The sequence below is a fragment of the Chelonia mydas genome, chromosome 3 (assembly GCF_015237465.2).
Source record: "Chelonia mydas isolate rCheMyd1 chromosome 3, rCheMyd1.pri.v2, whole genome shotgun sequence".
Taxonomy (NCBI): Eukaryota; Metazoa; Chordata; order Testudines; family Cheloniidae; genus Chelonia; species Chelonia mydas.
In genome coordinates this window covers 91,269,400-91,288,441 of record NC_057851.1, presented here as the reverse complement: position 1 = coordinate 91,288,441, position 19,042 = coordinate 91,269,400, and the positions used below count along the sequence as shown (strand labels likewise).

The 19,042-nt window shown below is 41.1% G+C and overlaps 1 protein-coding gene across 1 annotated transcript in view; it reads left to right on the top strand.

The window, feature by feature from the left end:
- The window catches only part of LOC119565715 (triadin-like), a 147,066-nt gene that overhangs the window by 107,651 nt on the left and 20,373 nt on the right, over nucleotides 1-19,042 (top strand). Inside the window, exons 27-34 of the mRNA XM_043543140.1 lie at nucleotides 3,967-4,011; nucleotides 5,016-5,033; nucleotides 7,417-7,464; nucleotides 9,073-9,093; nucleotides 13,893-13,919; nucleotides 15,006-15,044; nucleotides 15,291-15,332; nucleotides 16,375-16,422. Coding sequence (XP_043399075.1) covers nucleotides 3,967-4,011; nucleotides 5,016-5,033; nucleotides 7,417-7,464; nucleotides 9,073-9,093; nucleotides 13,893-13,919; nucleotides 15,006-15,044; nucleotides 15,291-15,332; nucleotides 16,375-16,422 — 288 coding nt within the window. The remainder of the gene's footprint in view (nucleotides 1-3,966; nucleotides 4,012-5,015; nucleotides 5,034-7,416; nucleotides 7,465-9,072; nucleotides 9,094-13,892; nucleotides 13,920-15,005; nucleotides 15,045-15,290; nucleotides 15,333-16,374; nucleotides 16,423-19,042) is intronic.

The following is a 19,042-nucleotide window of genomic DNA, read 5'->3' as shown; positions in this document are numbered from 1 at the left end:
ATTGGGAATCCTCATTCTTTGTATGTTACTTTCCCCATCTCCCTTGTATAACAGTGGAGCGGGCTAGTAGATGTAGAATATCATAGATGTGAGTAGGATCTCCCTGCAAGATTCTACTGCGTAGAGCAACTGGTGATATTTAGAGATCTTCTATTGCTGCCTTCTTGTGGGGAGGGGCCAGCAGGCAATGTTCCTCATCCCAGTCTTTGAACATCCAGAATCTGTTTTTTACTTCATTGTCTACTATTTGTTTACTGATACTGGAGACTATGGGCCACATTTAGTGAAGCTGGTTGAAGGAGGTATAAAATATCTTTTCCTCCTCAGTCTGGTCCTGAATCCTATGGGAGGATTTATCCCAAGAGAGGGTGTGCAATGGTACCACCATCCTCTTGTGGATGGGCAGCTTTAAGATTTTCTCTTTGACTTAACCAGCCACCCACTTGGTAAGTAGTTCTGACCCCTGCAGGTCTCCTAGCAGTGAGGTGGTTGCTGCCACATTCCACTGTTGCAACCTTCCCCTTTGGCAGAATTTTCACCTGTATGGGCCTCCATCGGGGTCTATATGGTTGGACTCCAGCATAGATCCTGAGCTGAGTCAAGCCTACGAAGACAGCAGCAGCTCATGGGATAGTTGAATTAGCATGTCAGCATAAGTGGCCTCTGCTGAGGCAGTCTCCTGCCCTTGGCAATGAAAACCATCCAGTTCCAGTCCACCGCACACTGATGGAGGGTGGGAGGCTTTTTCTTGGCTGCTCAGTTGCATATAACACATCCAGTCAGCACGAATACTTATCCTGTGAACACAGTGAAATCAGCACTGACTTAATGGTTAGCCATATCTCCTCCAGATGTAGTTCAATTTCTGAATGCGATGGTTCTTGAATATCACACAGCCAATACAACCATCTAGTTGCAAAGTTTTGTTGGGATGGTCAGAAGCTTGCACAACTACAAACTAGGCTAGAGCCCCTGGAATTTAAACCCTTAATGAGACCAATGGATTGTTGAATTTGTTTTTGTATAAGAGATCTTTTCTCAGGTGATTCATGGTGGCTTTGGAGAAGTATGGCAGTTTGTTTGCTGGTGACTGGAAGTACTTATTTGAAAACATCCGTTGTTCTTCTTCCTGCTGTGTGCCAGTCAGGCCCAATGACAACAATTCCGGCCCCCAGGGTCATCCCTAGGGGGCTGCAGGGCCCAGGGCAGAAGTGATGAATCTGTCACTTCCAGGACTGACCACGCTGGCCAATTGTGCCAGCCCATGGGGCCCCTGAAAGCACGGGGCCCAGAGCTGTCGCCACCCCACACACACACCTAGGAGCCCTGTGGCCTGCCTGGGCTATTTAAAAGTGGCTGGGGCTCCTGCTGGCGGCGGCCAGGGGCCCCCGGACCCTTTTAAATAGCCCGGGGCCTGGGCAATTACCCCTTTACCCCCTCTCCCCCATCAGCAGGCCTGGTGCCAGTGAGTGCTCTTGCAGACTGAATGATAAGAAACCTCTCAAGGGGAGTGGCCTCTTTCTTCACTTTGATTTACAGCAGCTTCATAATGTAATTCTTATCATTCATGCCACCAAATTCAGAGGTATTACAAGACTCAGAAATCAACAGATGTACAAAAACATGTTGACCCAAAAAGGGAAAAATTTAAATTTAGATATAGTTGTGACCAGCCAAAGCAAGAGAACCAAATTCATCCCTGGTGTAACGCTGTTGAAATCAGGGGAAACATACAAGGATCAATTTGTAACTTTTTTTGCATTTAAAAAATGGGGAAAAAAGTAATTTCAAAATGAAAAATCAAAATGTTTCATTCCAAAAATGTTAAAACGGGACACTTTGGAATTCAGAACTATTTCCCCAAAATGGAATTTTTACTAACTCAGCATGACTTCATGAAGTGTTTTGATTTCAATGGTATTAGATACCCTGACAGAAAATGGTTCTATCAAAGTTTTTCCAACCACCTCTACTCAAAAGTTTGGGGGATGTATTGGGCTTAGGTAAGCACCCAGATATTCAAAGACTTCCCTAAACCAGTCCCTCTATCTTCCTACCTGGTTTCACTCAATGCTTAGAGATGCAGGTAAAAGGGTTATCCAGCCACCTTTTGAAGATCTGACTGGACGTGAGAAGGAGGGCTGCATCCATAACAGGGAGGTCTGCCACCAGGAATATGAGCAGATCCATAAGCTGAGGAAGACTAGGTTAAGGGCATCTGGTAGGTGGGTGACTATAGGAGAGGGGTCCTCACTCTTAACAAATCATGTTCAAACCTACACAAAGATTTGTCTGTTGTCTCTTTGTTTGCTTGTTTATCTATATCGGTTGTCTCTTGTCTTATACTTAGAGTGTAAACTATTTGGGGCAAGGACTGTTCTTTTGTTCTGTTTGTACAGTGCCTAGCACAATGGGGTCCTTGTGCATGACTGGGTCTCCTAGGCACTACAGTAATACAAATAATAATGGTTTGATTTCTGGGTACTCAATTGTTGTTTTTAGGAGAATAGTTTAAACTAAGGTTTTATTTCACTTGACTGTCTTAATTCAGTGACTGTCTAAATGAAAGCTTAATTCAGCTGAACTATTTGATGTCAATATGCCATACAGGGTTCAGACATGGTGTTCTGCTCTCCTGTATCAGGAGAGAAAGCTGGAAATTTGTGTATTTGTGCCCTTTGCCTTAAATTAACTTCATTGCACATCTTGCAAAAGCACTTGAATACACAGCACTGTCACAGCCATAGTCTTATTATAATCGAGTGCTGCGCTAACCTCAGAATATCCCAACATACAAATGTATTAAAAGAGCTGTCCTCCCTGTATTCTTACTTGAAGAGGCAGGATATAGTGAAAGATTCATGGAGAAAATGTTCTTGTGAGGCTTCCATCATAACTAGGGAAAGCAAAAACCATTCAGTTTAAAACTCAGATAAGCATTGAGACTTTGGTGCTTATCCAAAGCAAATGGAAACTCCAAACCTTCTGAGGTTCACCCATCACTCATCCATTTGGATGGTATAGTCCAACTTTAAAGTCATTTAGACCTTTTCCTACTGTATTGGTATATGAAACTGTTAATATACAAACCCTAGATGAATGGAAATGCACTGGAGTTAAAATGTTCACATTTTAAAATTTAGGTGAGATGTTAAAAAGAGCTGCTTTATCTAAAATAGCTGCTGCTTCATTGTGCCCAAATGGACCTGTCAGTTTCAAAGGTAGATGTGAGATGGAGCTGAGTCAGTTTCAGTGCACAGCGCTCATATTCACCTGACAGTCACATTGCAAGGGAAGAAAATATAGTTCAGTAATAAAAACTAAATTGCATGTAAATGAACAGAAATTACCAACTACTTTGTGACAGCTGAAAAGTTTCACCATTCAGTTCTGTATCTTCTTTGTTTTCAGTATACAATAAAGGTATTTTTCAGAGCTAGATTTTATTCCATCAGTGTTAATTCCCTTTGAAATAAGCCAGTTATTTATTGTATACATTTAGTGGCAAATCTCACTCACTTCTTTGTGGCCTCTCAGGGCGATCCAAAAAGAAACTGATGCAACAAGAGGATTTGGCAAGCCAATGCTAGGGATGAACGTGCCCAGAGCACTGAGAATTTAGTTCTTTGGAAGCAAATGCTCAGCACAGATTTGGGAGGGGGGTTCCCAAAATTGCTATCACTGGCTAAGTGGAAAAAACAGTTTCATTTTGAGAGCTAATTGGAAGACACTATCAAGAGTCTTATTGTTTTCCCATTGCTAAAGCTTGGGGCCTAATAATTTGTCCTGCCATGAAATATCTCACCAGGCAGTCAGAATACATATTTTACAGTTCTACAATAAAAGTGATGCACAAAATCATGGTGGCTTATGTAAAATATGCTGAATTTATAAATATATTGCTAGTTATACCCCTGTGCTAACATCACATGAATTTCTATCTTTTATACTTTTTTCTTAATACAGAGGAAAAAATCAAACAAGAAAAGACAGTTCCCACTGAAAAATCAGGTAAGGGAGGTGTCCTCCTTTCTAGATTTATGCTTTTTTCAATCCTGTTCAGAATTCACACTCTTGTACTAAATTTACATTGCAGTTATTACTCAGAATAATTTTGAAATCTGTAACTGGTGGCATTTAGATCCAGACAATCCCCATGAGCATACTTCTTTAGGAAGATGCTATGTACCTCAGAGTTGATCACGTATATCAGTAATTTAGATTATAATCTCTTGAGGGTCCTTGTCCATGATTGGGGCTTCTAGGTGGTACAGCAAAACAAGTCATAATAATAATAAATTATCAAACATAAAGTCTTTTGTGGATATTTTTATTGCATAATTCCTGTGTGTTATTTTGAATATGCTTCTTATTTGGTGCATGACCTATTTTCAAATTAGATACCCATTGATATGGTGCATATTTGAAAAGAGTTCCTTTCTTTAAATAGTAATTGTTATATTGTTTGTCTTTATGTTGCACTGTTTAGGAATTTGCACAACAATGGTATTTCAACACAAAGTGATGATACATAGGTCTGCACATCTAGTAAAAATATTGTTTTGATATTCAGTATACAAATATACTACTGCTGATTTCCACAGTAAAGTCCAAAACAGTTTAACTTTTATATCAGTGTATTAATAGCTTTGGGAAAAATACAAAATACAGTATTGCGGTATTTTTATATGGAATATTGGGACCCTCATATCATATCTACAAGTACTGTTAAATGAGAAAACTTAGGGAAGGAAAACCATAGCATCCGTGTATCTTCAGCCTTTTCTACAACTAAATTCAACCTTTTTTTAAAAAATACCTTTGTAAATCTGGCCCATAGTAACGTTACTTATGCATCTTTACATGTGAAGGGAGTGAAAGGGTTCAGCTAAGAATGAGTGAGGAGGGAATATACGAAAGGGAGGGAGCAAAGTTAGTAGGCAAAATGTTTACAATGTATTTCTTTGTTCTTTATCCCTAAATGTGACATTTTTACCTTCTTTTATCCTCTGTAGTCAAGTCAAAGCCAGCAAGTATGTAGTATATACCTTGCTAAGGATAAGTCCTTTAATATAGTTGGATGTGTGACTATTTTACTTTTAACAAATAAAAACTTCGTATTGGTAACTTATTAGTTTTTTGCTTAAAGCTACATTCTCTCTATCCCAGCAATTCTAATCTCTGCTATTGCTTTGATTTAACATACTAGATTGTCGTTCCTAACTGACAGCCCATTCAGTTTCCTGTGCATGTGGAAGGAGGGGTCATTCAGCACAAAATTAAATTTTAGCTCATTGTTTATATTCATCATCTCCTGTGTGAAGTCCCTGGCACTTCCTGGTTTTCTAGGCATTTCCCAGAATGCATCATTCTGTGGAATCACAGTTAATCATGGAATTCCTGGTAATCTTAACAGGGATGGGACAGAGGCATTTAGCATTGATTTCTGGGATTCATTAATTTTTTTTTAGCTTTGCAGTTCACCTTTGAGTATGTCTTGGTACTCACTGTTTTCTGACAATGTCGGGGGCATCAGAGAAGGAAACAATGGCCAACATAGCACTCACCTGATCCTCCTGCTCTAAAAATTGCTCTGGCCCCTAGTTGCGTGCCGTTGGCCTAGCTACTACCATGCTGTGAGTGTTTAGGGTTGCTGCAGTTTTCATTTAGGCAGGTGTGTTTATTTCCTACAAATTATGCAATGCTAGTCGTCTGTTCTTAAATGAGTGTTTCTCTTCAGTCTTCTCTTGCCTTCAAAATGCCATGCAACTTACAAATTGATAGAAATTATCGTGCAAGTGAACAAAAAAATGGAAACATGAATTGCTGCTGAAGAGGCTTTTTCTCCTTTATTCTCCATAGTGACATATAGTCTATTCATATGCTCTGGGATTAGGGTTGCCAGCTGTCTAACCACACAAACGTGAACACCCTTGCCTCACCCCTACTCTTCCCCTTCTCAGAGGCCCCGCCCCACTCACTCATCGCCCCTCCCTCCATTGCTTGCTCTCCCCCTCCCTCACTCACTTTCACTGGGCGGGGGCAAGGGGTTGGGAGGGGGTGCAGACTCTGAGCTGGGGCCAAGGGGTTTAGAGTGTGGGAGGGGGCTCTGGGCTGAGCCTGGAGCAGGGGGCTGGGGTGCAGGAGGGGGGTGTGGGGTGCAAGCTCTGGGAGGGAGCTTGGGTGCTGGAGGGGACTCAGGGCTGGGGCAGGGGGGTTGGGGTGCAGGAGGGGGGGTGGGGTGTAGGCTCCCGGAGGGACTGTGGGTGCAGGAGGGGGCTCCAGGCTGGGGCAGGGGGTTGGGTGCCTGCTCTGGTCAAGCGGTGCTTACCTCTGGCTGCTCCTGCCTGCCCTAGCCCTGCACCACTCCCGGAAGTGGCCGGCATGTCTCTGCAGCCCCTGTGGTGGGCTACGGGTCTCCACACTCTACCCTTTCCAGCACGCCACTCCGGAAGCAGCTGGCACATCCTTGCGGCCCCTGGGGGGGGGGGGGGGGGGGGCGGGGCCTGCCCTTGCAGCTCCCAGTTCCTGGCCAATGGGAGCTGCAGAGGTGCCGCTCAGAGCGAGGGAAGCGTGTGGAGACCCTCTGCCTTCCCCAAGGGCAGCAGGGACGTGCTGGCCACTTCCGGGAGAGGCATGGGGCCAGGGCAGGTGGGGAGCCTGCCTTAGCCCTGCCAGACTTTTAGTGCCTAAAATCTCCTGGTTTGGCTTCAGTAGCCTCTGGGAGATAGAGCCTGATTCTGGGAGACTCCCTGCCAAACCAGGAGACTTGTCAACCCTAACTGGGATGTATTCTGAACTTTTGGAGTTCAGCTTAAGTATCTGACTTGCAAACATAAATGCTTGGTAAAAGGATGGTAAATTTGCACAGTACTTTCCTTTTTTGACAATTCAGAACTTTCAATAGAATAATTACAGAGCTGATACAAACCACTGTTGGGAAGGTGAGTTCCCATTGATCCCCAGTGATGTGTATTAGTCCTCAAAATACTTCAATGATCCACCTATTTGTGATCTGTGCTACTGATTTGAGGGTAGACTATATCCATAAGTACTGAATTTATACTATTAAAAAATTACCCCCTTGTTGGTTTTGCGGCATATGCTTTGAATCTCCATTTTGCAGGGTTTTTCATCCCTTGATGTACGTGCATAACTCCTGGTAACATTAATAGAACTTATACATGTGCATCATGGGGAGACTTGACACCTAGATGCAATATTACTTATTACTATTGCTGCAGACTTTATAATGAATAGACTGCTAGAGGCTAGTCATTTGGCTTTCTTCCACAATAACAGCATGCACAATATAAGATAAGTGTTTATTCGTGAAGAAAACATGCACGCGGCTCTTACTTACTTTAAAAAAAAGTATGACTGACTTAGCTTTTTCATACTGCTGCTTTTGTATAGAGCACGAAGCTGTCAGACAAGAAAAAGAAGTTCCACAAACAAAATCAGGTAGGCTTTACTGTATGTTCAGTTATCCCTACATTTGAAACTGCTTAGATAACTCACAATAGAACTGCATATGACAAATGCCAAAATGTACAAGTGCATGACACTGTTTAACTTTTTGAAGCATACTGTGGCTTTGAAGTGTGGCAAATAGCCATTACATGTTACTAGAATTCTTATGTCCATTTCTTCAGCTATATAAAGACAATTTCCTGCTCCCTTGACTCCACTCTTGTCAAGAGAGTTCATAGAATCATAGAATCATAGAATATCAGGGTTGGAAGGGACCTCAGGGGGTCATCTAGTCCAACCACCTGCTCCAATCAGGACCAATCCCCAACTAAATTATCCTAGTCAGGGCTTTGCCAAGCCTGACCTTAAATACCTCAAAGGAAGGAGATTCTGCCTCCTCCTTAGGTAATGCATTCCAGTGTTTCACCACCCTCCTAGTGAAAAAGTTTTTCCTAGTATCCAACCTAAACCTCCCCCACAGCAACTTGAGACCATTACTCCTTGTTCTGTCATCAGCTACCACTGAGAACAGTCTAGATCCATCCTCTTTGGAACCCCCTTTCAGGTAGATGAAAGCAGCTATCGAATCCTCGCTCACTCTTCTCTTCTGCAGACTAAACAATCCCAGTTCCCTCAGCCTCTCCTCATAAATCATGTGGTGCAGTCCCCTAATCATTTTTGTTGCCCTCCGCTGGATGTTTTCCAATTTTTCCACATCCTTCTTATAGTGTGGGGCCCAAAATTGGACACAGTACTCCAGATGAGGCCTCACCAATTTTGAATAGAGGTGAACGATCACGTCCCTCGATCTGCTGGCAATGCCCCTACTTATACATCCCAAAATGTCATTAGCCTTCTTGGCAACAAGGACACATTGTTGACTCATATCCAGTGTCTCATCCATTGTAACCTGTACGTCCTTTTCGGCAGAACTGCTGCCTAGCCATTCGGTTATGTCAGCAGAGTTTGATCCATAGTCTGAAAAGTGTTTGTTTTGAATACTCTCACCTACAAAATAATTTTGGTATTATTCTGCTATTCATTTGGATTTCATTGAACTCCTGCATGGTTCAAATTCTCAGGACCAGGTACAGTTCCATTTTCTTCAAGGATCGTTATCTCCCTATACTAGCATTTTATATACTAGCTTGTTCAATCCATCATATTGGACTATCCATTTTCATTTTGTTAAATGACTTTTGGATATTATCATTAGTATGAAGTATCTCTGTGCAATGTATTTACTGCAGCAGTATGAAGCAGTACAGTACAATTTCACTATAAAGAGATGATCACCCCTATAAAAGAGAGATTCTGCTCTGGACTGCAGAGTGAAAGAAGCTGTGTAGATGTAAGGCGGCTGCTGTTAATAATTATATTTCATTCTTACAGAGGACATTTTATCTGTCTTTCTCAAAGTGATTATCATTATTGTTATAGTTGTAATGTTGTTAGTTACAATAGTAACTTCACTAAAAACAATGCTTAATTATATATGAGAATTAATAAATAAAGCAAGCCTGGGCCGGGAAAATATTATGCCAGCCTTCTCCATACGTCTCCATTCTGAATATTATTCTTCCCTCTTTTACTTCTCAGCCAGATCAAAAGTAACTGCAAGTATGTGCCAGAGACATTTTCTACTGAATATAAACCTGCCTTTAGATGCATGATGCCTTGGATTGGGTTTTGATTTTTGCAACTTTGTCATGCTAGAGAATGTTATTTTCGTTTCTAAAAGTGATGCATTGTGGATTTTATTCATTCTGCCTAAAAAGCGAGTGAGCCAAAGCTACAGGTGATCTAATACTGTGCAGCTGCAACAGTCAGATCAGCTAGTTTGTGATTATTTTTTTATATAAGTAAAGTAAATTATCCTAGTAGCATAATTTAGATTAGTGTGGTTTTAGGTGGGTGTGGTCAGATCAATTTTTGATAAAGTATAGATCAGTTAGAATAGTTAAATAATGTTTAGCATAACAGAATTAGAAGAAAATGTTATATAATTTATTTGTACTGTTTGGAAATAGTTTGTATAGTGAATTAACCAGGCATGTTTGCTAGCCTTTTCAATAGCCTGTAGTTTTTACATCTAACAGAATAAGATACCCAATTCAAATGAAGAAAAGAATGAAAGATCATGATGTTTAAGTGAGTTAGAAGAGAAATTAGACAACACACACAGAATGAGTCTTCCTTGCACTCCAGAAATTCCCCTTGTTGAGGACTATGGGAGTTTTGGTTGTGTAAAGAAGGATTGGATTAGTGTCAATTGCATTGTGAAATTAGATGTTACGTACTGCACATTGTGTTAAAACAACTATAATACTTTTAATAAATATCAGTGTTTATGCTTATGAAATGTGAAAATTAATTAATACATTCTAAAAGCATTGTAAAATACATAGATGTAGTTCATAGAAGGTCTGATTCAAAGCCCATTTAAGTCAATTGAAAGCCAAAGCCCATTGAGGTCAAAGGGAGGATCTGGCCCATACTATATGTGGAGGTTAATCCTTCAAACTAAAATAATCTATTGACATTATTATATGATATCTCTTCGAAACTGAAAGTCATTTCAGATCACATGGACTAATGTCCATTATTTTCTAATGTAGACAATACAGATATATATTCTTTACAGAAAGCTGCACTGCTGAAATAATTTAGCAATACTTTAAAGAAATATTCAGATAAAGTAATATTTGAACTTAATTAAAACAGACTGAGGACAGAGAACAGGAAAAATAGTTACCACCTTAGGAGTGATTCTGAAACAAGTTTTCATTAAAAAAAAAAACATGTTAATACAACTTTGTTCATGTTACAAATTGTGAGCTATAATAATATAGTTTTATTGGAGGGACATGTCTGTCAGCAGAAGAGAAGGAAAACCTGTAAAAAGATGAGTGCTTGAGTACTGAGAAAATAACTAAAGTACATACCTTCTCAGATAAGGTATCAGAAAGGTCTTTGAGGCAGGATCTGTCTTTGTTCTGTGTTTGTACAGTGCCTAGCACAATGGGGCACTGGCCTCTTGGTGCTACTGTGATACAAATATGTATGAATGAAAGTTATAAAGCAAAATCCTGAGAGGTATTGACTACCTTCAACTCCCACTGAAGTCAGCAGGTGGCAGCAGCCCCTCAGCACTAGGGCTGGTAGAAAATTTACCTTTGAAACTGTTTTGTAACAAAAATTTTGTCAACAAAACAGAACTCTTGGGGGAAAGGATCTGCTTTCTGTGGAAAAATTACAACTTTTAATTTTAAAAAATCACCCAAAGTCTAGAAGTTTTAGCAGAAAACAGACAAATTTCAATTCAGAAATGCAAGCCTTTAATTTTGGTGTGTGGAACTGAATCAAAATGTTTCATTTTTGCTCAGTTTGACGTTAGACCACATCCTTCTGAGCTACTACGGTGTCCCGGGGGACTTGTAGTTTGGGTATCTGATGACTGTTTTCTCTTCTGTGAGTGGGCTCTCCAGCCAGAATACATCTCCCATGATGCAATGTGGCCATGGAATTTTCATGATGCACCATGACAGCTCAGCAAGAGGGAAGACTGTGTTGCATCATGGGAGATGTTACTAAAGCATATGCTGTTCTGACACATGCCATTGACAAACAATAGCCAAGATGAAAAGGAGTACTTGTGGCACCGTAGAGACTAACAAATTTATTTGAGCATAAGCTTTCGTTAGCTACAGCTCACTTCACCGGATGCATGTCAACATGTGTCAATGTGACTTTTGTGGGAAAAATCCTTGAATCTGCATTTTGCTGCTTGGAATGATCGTATTGATCTAGATAAATAGTTTTCTAATTTAAAATATCAACAAACAGATATCCAACTGTGTATCTAAATATCTTTATCTACAATTTATACCCTGATCCAGTAATCCCTGTGTAGCTCTAGTTAAAAGACTTTCTGGATCAGCTTTATAGAGCATCCTCATTTACATGAATATCTCTTGGTTTTAACTGATCTTTTCACTCAAAGAGGAGTATTTATTCTGGATGGCAGCTGCCCAATCCTAGTACTAACTGGCTTCACTGCAAATATTTCTAATTAATTTATATGTACATTATAGCACTGTAAAGCCATGGTCACTGAGTAATCCATGGTCTTCAGGGCTTGTGTGTAGCACAACTATATGCTAAATGTGTATGGGTATTTTGAGTCAAATTTATTTCCAGTTTGTACCCTATGCTATCCCATTAGAATCAATGGATCGGGCATAAATCAGCGGAGAATTTGGCTCATTATGTGAAAGGCAGGCCATAACATAAATAAAAAACTAAGTCTGAAGTACTCCAAAATTATCTCTGTAAATTTTAATAGTAATCACCAAAATTAATTAGCATTTGATCATTAAAATAATTAGTAAACCATCCCATTTTCATCATCTCCAGTTTAGTGTGAAACGGTGTCTGTGATGGCAATTGGTCATTTATCAAATCAGAGACTTTAATTAAATCTAAAACACCGTTTGTGCATACTGATTACTTTAAAGGCTATCAAATTATGACTGGTTACCTAGAACAGACGACAAAGCTGGTGGTATTTTTTCTTAAATAAGAAGTAATTGTTTAATGATGTGAAATGCTAACATACAGTGGGAGAAACATTTAGTGTGGAATTTTCAAAAGATCTCAACATTGGCCCTTCACTGCCCCTGTAGAATTCAGTAGTAAAATTCCCAACCTTGGGGTACAATTTCTGTCAATGTTTTAACACTGGTTTTAATCCCCAGCTTTTCTGTCTTGGTGCAGATGAGGGGGAAGAAGACAAAGGTGACTCTAAGTCTTCTTTACGCCTCCCCCTCTTCTTCACTTTCCCCCTCCTCCCCATCTCCCCAACCTGGGCCAATCATGGGGTCAGACAGTTTCCTGTTCAACGGCCAAAGGAGAGATGTAGTCTGGCTTCAGAAAATGGACAACAGACGATAATTGGGGCATGAGGTCCCCAAACTACAACTCCCATGGGGCACCATGCAGCATTTTCAAATGTATTATAATAATAATTATTATTGGATGTTCAGTTTTTAAACAAAGTCCAAATTTTCTAAAGAAAATGGACATCTTTTGTAAAAAGTTTTAGTTGAAGATGCAACTTTCCATCCAAAAAAAACCCAGTTTTGATGGAAAACTTTTGACCAATCCTGTTTATGATACAGAGGGCCACCAGATGAAACACATCATTTTCAGCTGAAGCAAAAGGTGATAGTTCACCCAAAGTGGAGTCTTAAGAAAAGTTTATATATATCCCTGCAACCTGAATGCATCCAATTCTGTACTGTTCTAGTTAAAAGGGATTACGTTTCTGTCTGGCATGCAGGGTTTCTGTCTTTTCTTATCTTATCTTAAAATCCATAGGATAAAATGAACATTAATGAAACAGAGGGGAAAAGAGAGTTTCATTTTCCAGTCACCAGGTCTCAAACCATGTAAATTCAGTACTGGGTTTACAATGGTGCCATGGCATTGGGTCCTCACTCAGAAGGGGCCCCAGTGCCTGGACTGTGGCCCCTTCCCCACCCCACCACTCGCTCCTCTCTTCCCCTTCCCTCTGCTCACTCCTCTCTGCCCTCCCCCACCCCCGTGTGAGCAGCGGGCAGGGCCTCAGGGCGAAGAGGCTGAGTGGGAGTGGGGTCTTGGGGTGAAGCGTGGATGGAGCCTCAGGGGGAAGAGGCTGAGCAGGGGCAGGGTCTCAGGGTGGAGCAGGGGGTGGGGGGCTCACAACAGATTAATCTGGCCCTATGTAAATTGGTGCAGATCTTTCACTGGAGCTATGTCAAAATTACACCAGCTAAGGAGCTGGCCTATTGTATCTATTGTGTATTTTTTTTTTTTTGCAGTGCCTAGGGACCACAAATGATTGTGCAAGGTGCACATAGCAAGAGACAGTTCCTGCTCCAAATAGCTTACAGTCTAAAAAGACAAGGCAGATGGTTTGAGGGAACAAAAGGTACAGAGAGGTGAAGGCACTTGTCCTAGGTCAGACAGCAGGTCAGTGTCAGAGCCCTTAATTAGGGTACATGCCTGGTAGGACAGCAGAGGTGAAAACTTAAACTTAAACACGCTTTACAGAAAAAAAGATGCTAGGTAGCTATAACCTTGAGTGCTTATCTGAAAAGAATTCCATTTAAATACTTACTGGTCAGAAAAGCTTTCATTGGCACAGCAGCTGCATGTTGGCTTATAGCTCTTCAAAGGGTAGGATTCGCAGCTTTCACTGTTTAATTTCTGTGTATGTGTCCATTGCATGGATTTATTTATTTCCAAATTAATATCCTGTGGGGATAGTTGCAGTTGAAAGTTAAGATCTATCAAAACTGTCAACTTCTAAAAATAAAATAACATCAAGCCTGAATTTCTTCATTTTTATTTATTTATTTCTGATTGTTTTTCTGAAGAACCAGCATCTGAAATGACAGTAGCAGGTAAATTTTACACTTCTCTGAAATGTCTAACAGACAGGACCAGTTGTATGCAGTGTTGTTGCAGTCTTGTTCATCCCAGGATATTAGAGACAAGGGGGGTGAGGTAATATATTTTATTGGACCAACTTCTGTTGGTGGGAGAGACAAGCTTTCGAGCTACACAGAACTCCTCTTCCGGTCTGGGAAAGGTACTAAGAGTGTCACAGCCAAATAGGAGATTGAACAGATAGTTTAGCATAAGTAGTTAGCACATATTCTAAGGGACCCTTCAAGGTGAAGTGGCCCATTAACTCCTCTGTAGTCATAGGGAAATAAGGGGGTTAGTGTGTTACAGATTGTTGTAATAAGCCATAAATCCAGTGCCTTCATTAAGGCCATGTTTTTTAGCATCTAGCAAAGTAAACCAGTGAAACACAACCTCACTAAACATGATTAACCAAATCCTTGGCTGGTGTAATCTGGCATAGCTCCACTGAAATCATTAGTGCTACACCAGTTTACAGCTGTTGAGAATTTGGCCTGATGAACTGATTCTTTTGTATTCACTGTATTTATTTTAAAGTGTGTGTGTTTGGGTGAGCTAGACAGAGGTGATTAGCATTAAGCCATCTTGCGTTAATCAGATAGCACATGCACCAAGAGACACTGAATCCTTATTACAGCTGGCTGGATCATATGGAGTGAAAATGAACAGTTCTAAGGCATACTGCCAGATCTCTGCTGTACTCAACAGGGAATGTTGGAATGGCGCAGATGCCTGCAGTTATCCACTGTAGTTAATTTCAGTGTGCTTGGCTGAGAATAGTCTTAACTGACTAGCTGTATTCTGGGGGGTTGGAAAAGGAATGCTGAAAAAGGGCATATACATATATCATGCTAAGACAAGTATGTTTGTTTGGTGTAAAGCTTAATACAAATAATATAGTGCTCTAGACCCACAGTCCATTGAAATGGGCAAGATTTATCCCTGCTGTAAATTTAGGAACATTAATAGTCACACCAGGGATCAATTTGCTCTAGGTGTCCAAAATAGAATCCCCAATAAAGGCCTCTTAGTTAATGATATTTCCTTGCAAATCTTTCTAGCCAAGAAAAAAACAGAAAAGGCTGCAAAGGAAAGAGAAGGTAAAAGCCAACTATTAGATAAGTGTGTGGGTGTGTGTGTGTTTGTGTGTGTGTGTGTAATATAAGATCACCATAGTAGTAATCTCATTGTCCTTGTTGTGAATGTTACAACTCTTATTATTGTTGTTTGAAACAATCTCTGAAAGGTTTGCCCCAGTTTCAACTGAAGACTGACCTTGATAATCTGATTGTTACAAAGTTAAATTGTCCCTTCCCTAAACTGTTATATTTCTTTCTCCTTTGTAGAAAAAACAGAGAAGAAACATCCCAAAGAGGGAAAAGCCAAAGGTAATAAAGGGAAGAGAAGCTCCGCAAGCAGTAATTTAAAATGAGAACATCAGGTTTTATGTGGATTAGAATGGAGAGCTTTATTAGTCTTTCTAATGTGTGTAGGGGAAAACCCTGGAGTTGCACATGAAGGCAAAGTAATTCAGCATATAGGGCCTTCTGTGTATTAGGGGGAGGGATGAAATCAACACCTCAAACCTGGAGGTAGGCTGCAGTGTGGCCCTCCACAGCTAGTACATTAGCCTGTCTGCAGGATTCCCAGCCACTGTATTTACATAGGAGTGTAGTGGTCCCTTCCCGGGTGCCATAATGCTGCGTGCTGGGACAACATATTTGGAGCTAGCGTAGGTTCCATCTCCTCAGTGCGTGGGATATTTTGAATTGCTGACCTGTATATTTTGTGATGACTGCATTTGCAATTCGAGATAATTATCATTTATGTAAAACATTTCCTGATCACATACATGCTGGCTAAGCTGTTTGGGCTCCACAGTTTCAACCAAACACTGGTTTGTTCAACCAAACACTATAGTCATTTGTAGCTGAAATGATGGTTTACGTAATGCCAAGTAAAATAATTAGTAGCATTGGACAGACAGACTAAGGTACTGAAAGGCATAAAACCACATATATGGAGACCAATTTATGGATATTCGTGCTAGTTAAACAGAGATAATTTTTCATAGAAGTGCAGATCTGGAAGGCCTGCCTAGAGCCAGATCTTCACACACTGATCCACAAAAATCAGAGAGAGATCTGTCCACACAAAATGATGGGGCATACTTTTTTGAGGATTCAAATGGTCAGTTTGAAGACAGCTATTAGTAATATTTTAAGAAAGCAGATTTCTTAAACTAACGTCCAGAAGCACAGTTTTCCTTGTTCTGAAGTTTCCCTTTTTAAAAGCTTTGTTTGCAAAATCCACTTTGATCTGTTTTGTTTCTATAAACTGTAAAGTGTTAACCAGTTCAAAACCTATCAATTGTGTGTTTTTACCTAAATGCTAAAACTTCATTACTTAGTATCTAATGTGTTTCTTTAGCAATGCCAACAGTAAAAGAAATTTTAAGACAGCACAACCTGACAACAGGTAATCAATATTTCCTTAGTCTTATATTTTTAAAGAGAGCCCAACCCTGCAAGCTCTTTATGTGCACAACTCTCATTAAAGTCAATGGGAGCTTCACAAGGGGAGAGCTGACAGAATCAGGACCATATTTATGTATTTGTAGACTGCTGTATTTGAACTGTATCTCTGTCCTTAACCCAAACATATTATCAGCCAGTTACCTTTTAGACCAAGTGGTCTGTTATGAAGTTGGAGATGAGTGATTTAGAACTAACATACGTTCCTCCTGGGAAATCTGTTCAATAGCACAAGTGAATGAGCACAAATCTGTCCAATTCACCTGGTTTCTCAAGATGGGCATCTATCCCTGTAAAGCAAACAACGTAAAGAAGGGTGGGATATTTCAGTATGAAGTCTGCCTACAGTGTCTTGTCATGTAAGCTCTTTGGGATAGGGACCAGCTTTTTATTCTTAGTTTGTACAGCACCTAGTATGGTGGGGTCCTGGACCATGGCTGTGGTTCACAAGTGCTATGATAATACAGATCATCAATTGGTTCTACTTGTGGCCAGATCCTTGACTGCTGTAAATCAGTTCATGTGAGTTTAGTGGAGTTACACTGGTTCATTTCAGTTGAGGATATAAGCCTTTAATCTCACTAGAGAGTAATAGCTGTCTGAAGTAGAGACTGCGGAGTCAAATCCACCCTGAGTTATACTTTGTGGACTTCAAAGAGATTGCCCCACTTTAACTGCTAACAACATTTGGCCCAAGTTGTTTAAAACACCCTGTGGTGTCTATAATTGAGGTCAAATATTTTTAATTATAACAAAATGTGCAAGACAAGTGAACACAAAATGAACAATAAGGAAAAGCAAAACAAACTAAAAGCAAGCACATGGAATGCTGGTCCGCTTCCAAGTGACTGCTCAGAAGCTTAAAATTAAGCACATGTATAAATGCTTTGCTGCATCAGGACTGATCGGCTTTCACATAAGAATATATCTGTTCTTCTTTCATTGGGAATGGTGAGTCCTGGGCTCAACAAACAGACTGTAACTCCTGCTAATTCTGTAGTTGAATAAGAGGTGCAGAAATTCAGGAGATAAAATCTGTGTTGCAAAACAGGCCTCATTATTTGATGCTCACTTTTGGAGCTCAACACGTAAATATAGGTAGTGCTCATAGTGCTGCCAGTTATTAACGTTGCCTGACACTTCCCATTATAAGACCCTGTTTTCAGTTGCTTATAACTTTGCCAAACTTTAACCATTTGGGTTAAAAATTTTAATGCTCCATGCCTGATTCAGGCTATATTTTTGTGAAAAACTTCAGCCAAAACGGTTCAGCCATTTCTGAGAATGTGGCTAGGGAAATACACTGGTTTGCCCATGTTGAATCCTTTGAAAAGCACTTGTATCCCCATGCTTTCAAGCAGGGACTTGAAATTTAGCAGGGAGTGAGAGTTTCATGTCAGGGATGTCTTTTGCCATCGATGTGAACATCCACCCAAATTTGGCCAAGTTATAAGCCTTTGGGGGAAAATTTAGTTCACACAGCTCAACAGAAACTTCTTGAATGTTAGAAACTAAGTTCCCTGAAGATTCTGTCCACACTGGGCATTCTTTATCTTGGAGCTGAGCAGGACTTCCTTGCAATTGCAGTTCTGGGCTCTGCTGTGGGCTGTGCTGGATCCAGAAACTGAGACTAGGAATTGGGATGGGGGAGACTGGGACTCTCTTGGCAAGGAAACTGGGAGTGGTAGCTGGGCAAGAGGGCCTGGGAGCCAGTTGATGGGAGAGAGGGAATCCTGAGATTTGATGAAGAACTGGGATTAACTAGGCAAAGACTAGGAGAAGGAGCCAAGAAAGAAGTGGTGGAGAGTCCAGAGGAGTATAAATAGGACTCCCTGTGCAAGGACTGGGACTGGGTTGAGAAGTCTGAGGAGCGGAGACTGGGACCAGGCAGGTGAAGGAGAATGTCAGTGGGAAGAGGATCCATTGTTGGAATGGAGTCGAGATTCCTGAGTCTCCCCATTCTTCTGCTGCCAGCAAATCTTTGTGAAAGCCATTGGCAAAGTATGAGTCTCCTCCCCATCTAGTTCTGAACCACACAGAGGATGACACCCTATTACTGCTATCACTTATTCTGTTAGCTCAAATGGCAGAGGTCTGTTTGGTGGATATAAAGGTTCCAGCACTGACGATGACTCCTGTGGGTGTCAGGTGGTCGAATTTTTCTTCAGTTTGCCCCGGGAATAAGGGGCTCAGGGCTGGGGCAGAGGGTTGGGGTGGGGAGGGCTGAGGGCTCTCTGGTGGGGCTAGGGATAAGGGGTTTGGGGTGCAGGCTGTCCCCGGGAGAGAGGCTTCCCCCCCACCCCACCCCAGCTCTCTCTCCCCTCAGCAGCAACTGGGCTGGGAGGGAGAGGCGCCTCTCCCCGCCACCGCAGCTCCATGGCTGGGCTAAGCTGAGGCCAGGGGAAGGGCACCTCTCCTCACCGTGGCAAGTCTGGGGCTGGGGAAGAGACATCTCTCCCTGCTGCAGCCCTGGGTGTCTGCATGGCGCTTAATAGGCTGCTGCACAGCCACTCTGTTTAGAGAGATCTTAGGCTAGATTTAAAATTGACTCTGCAATATTAATT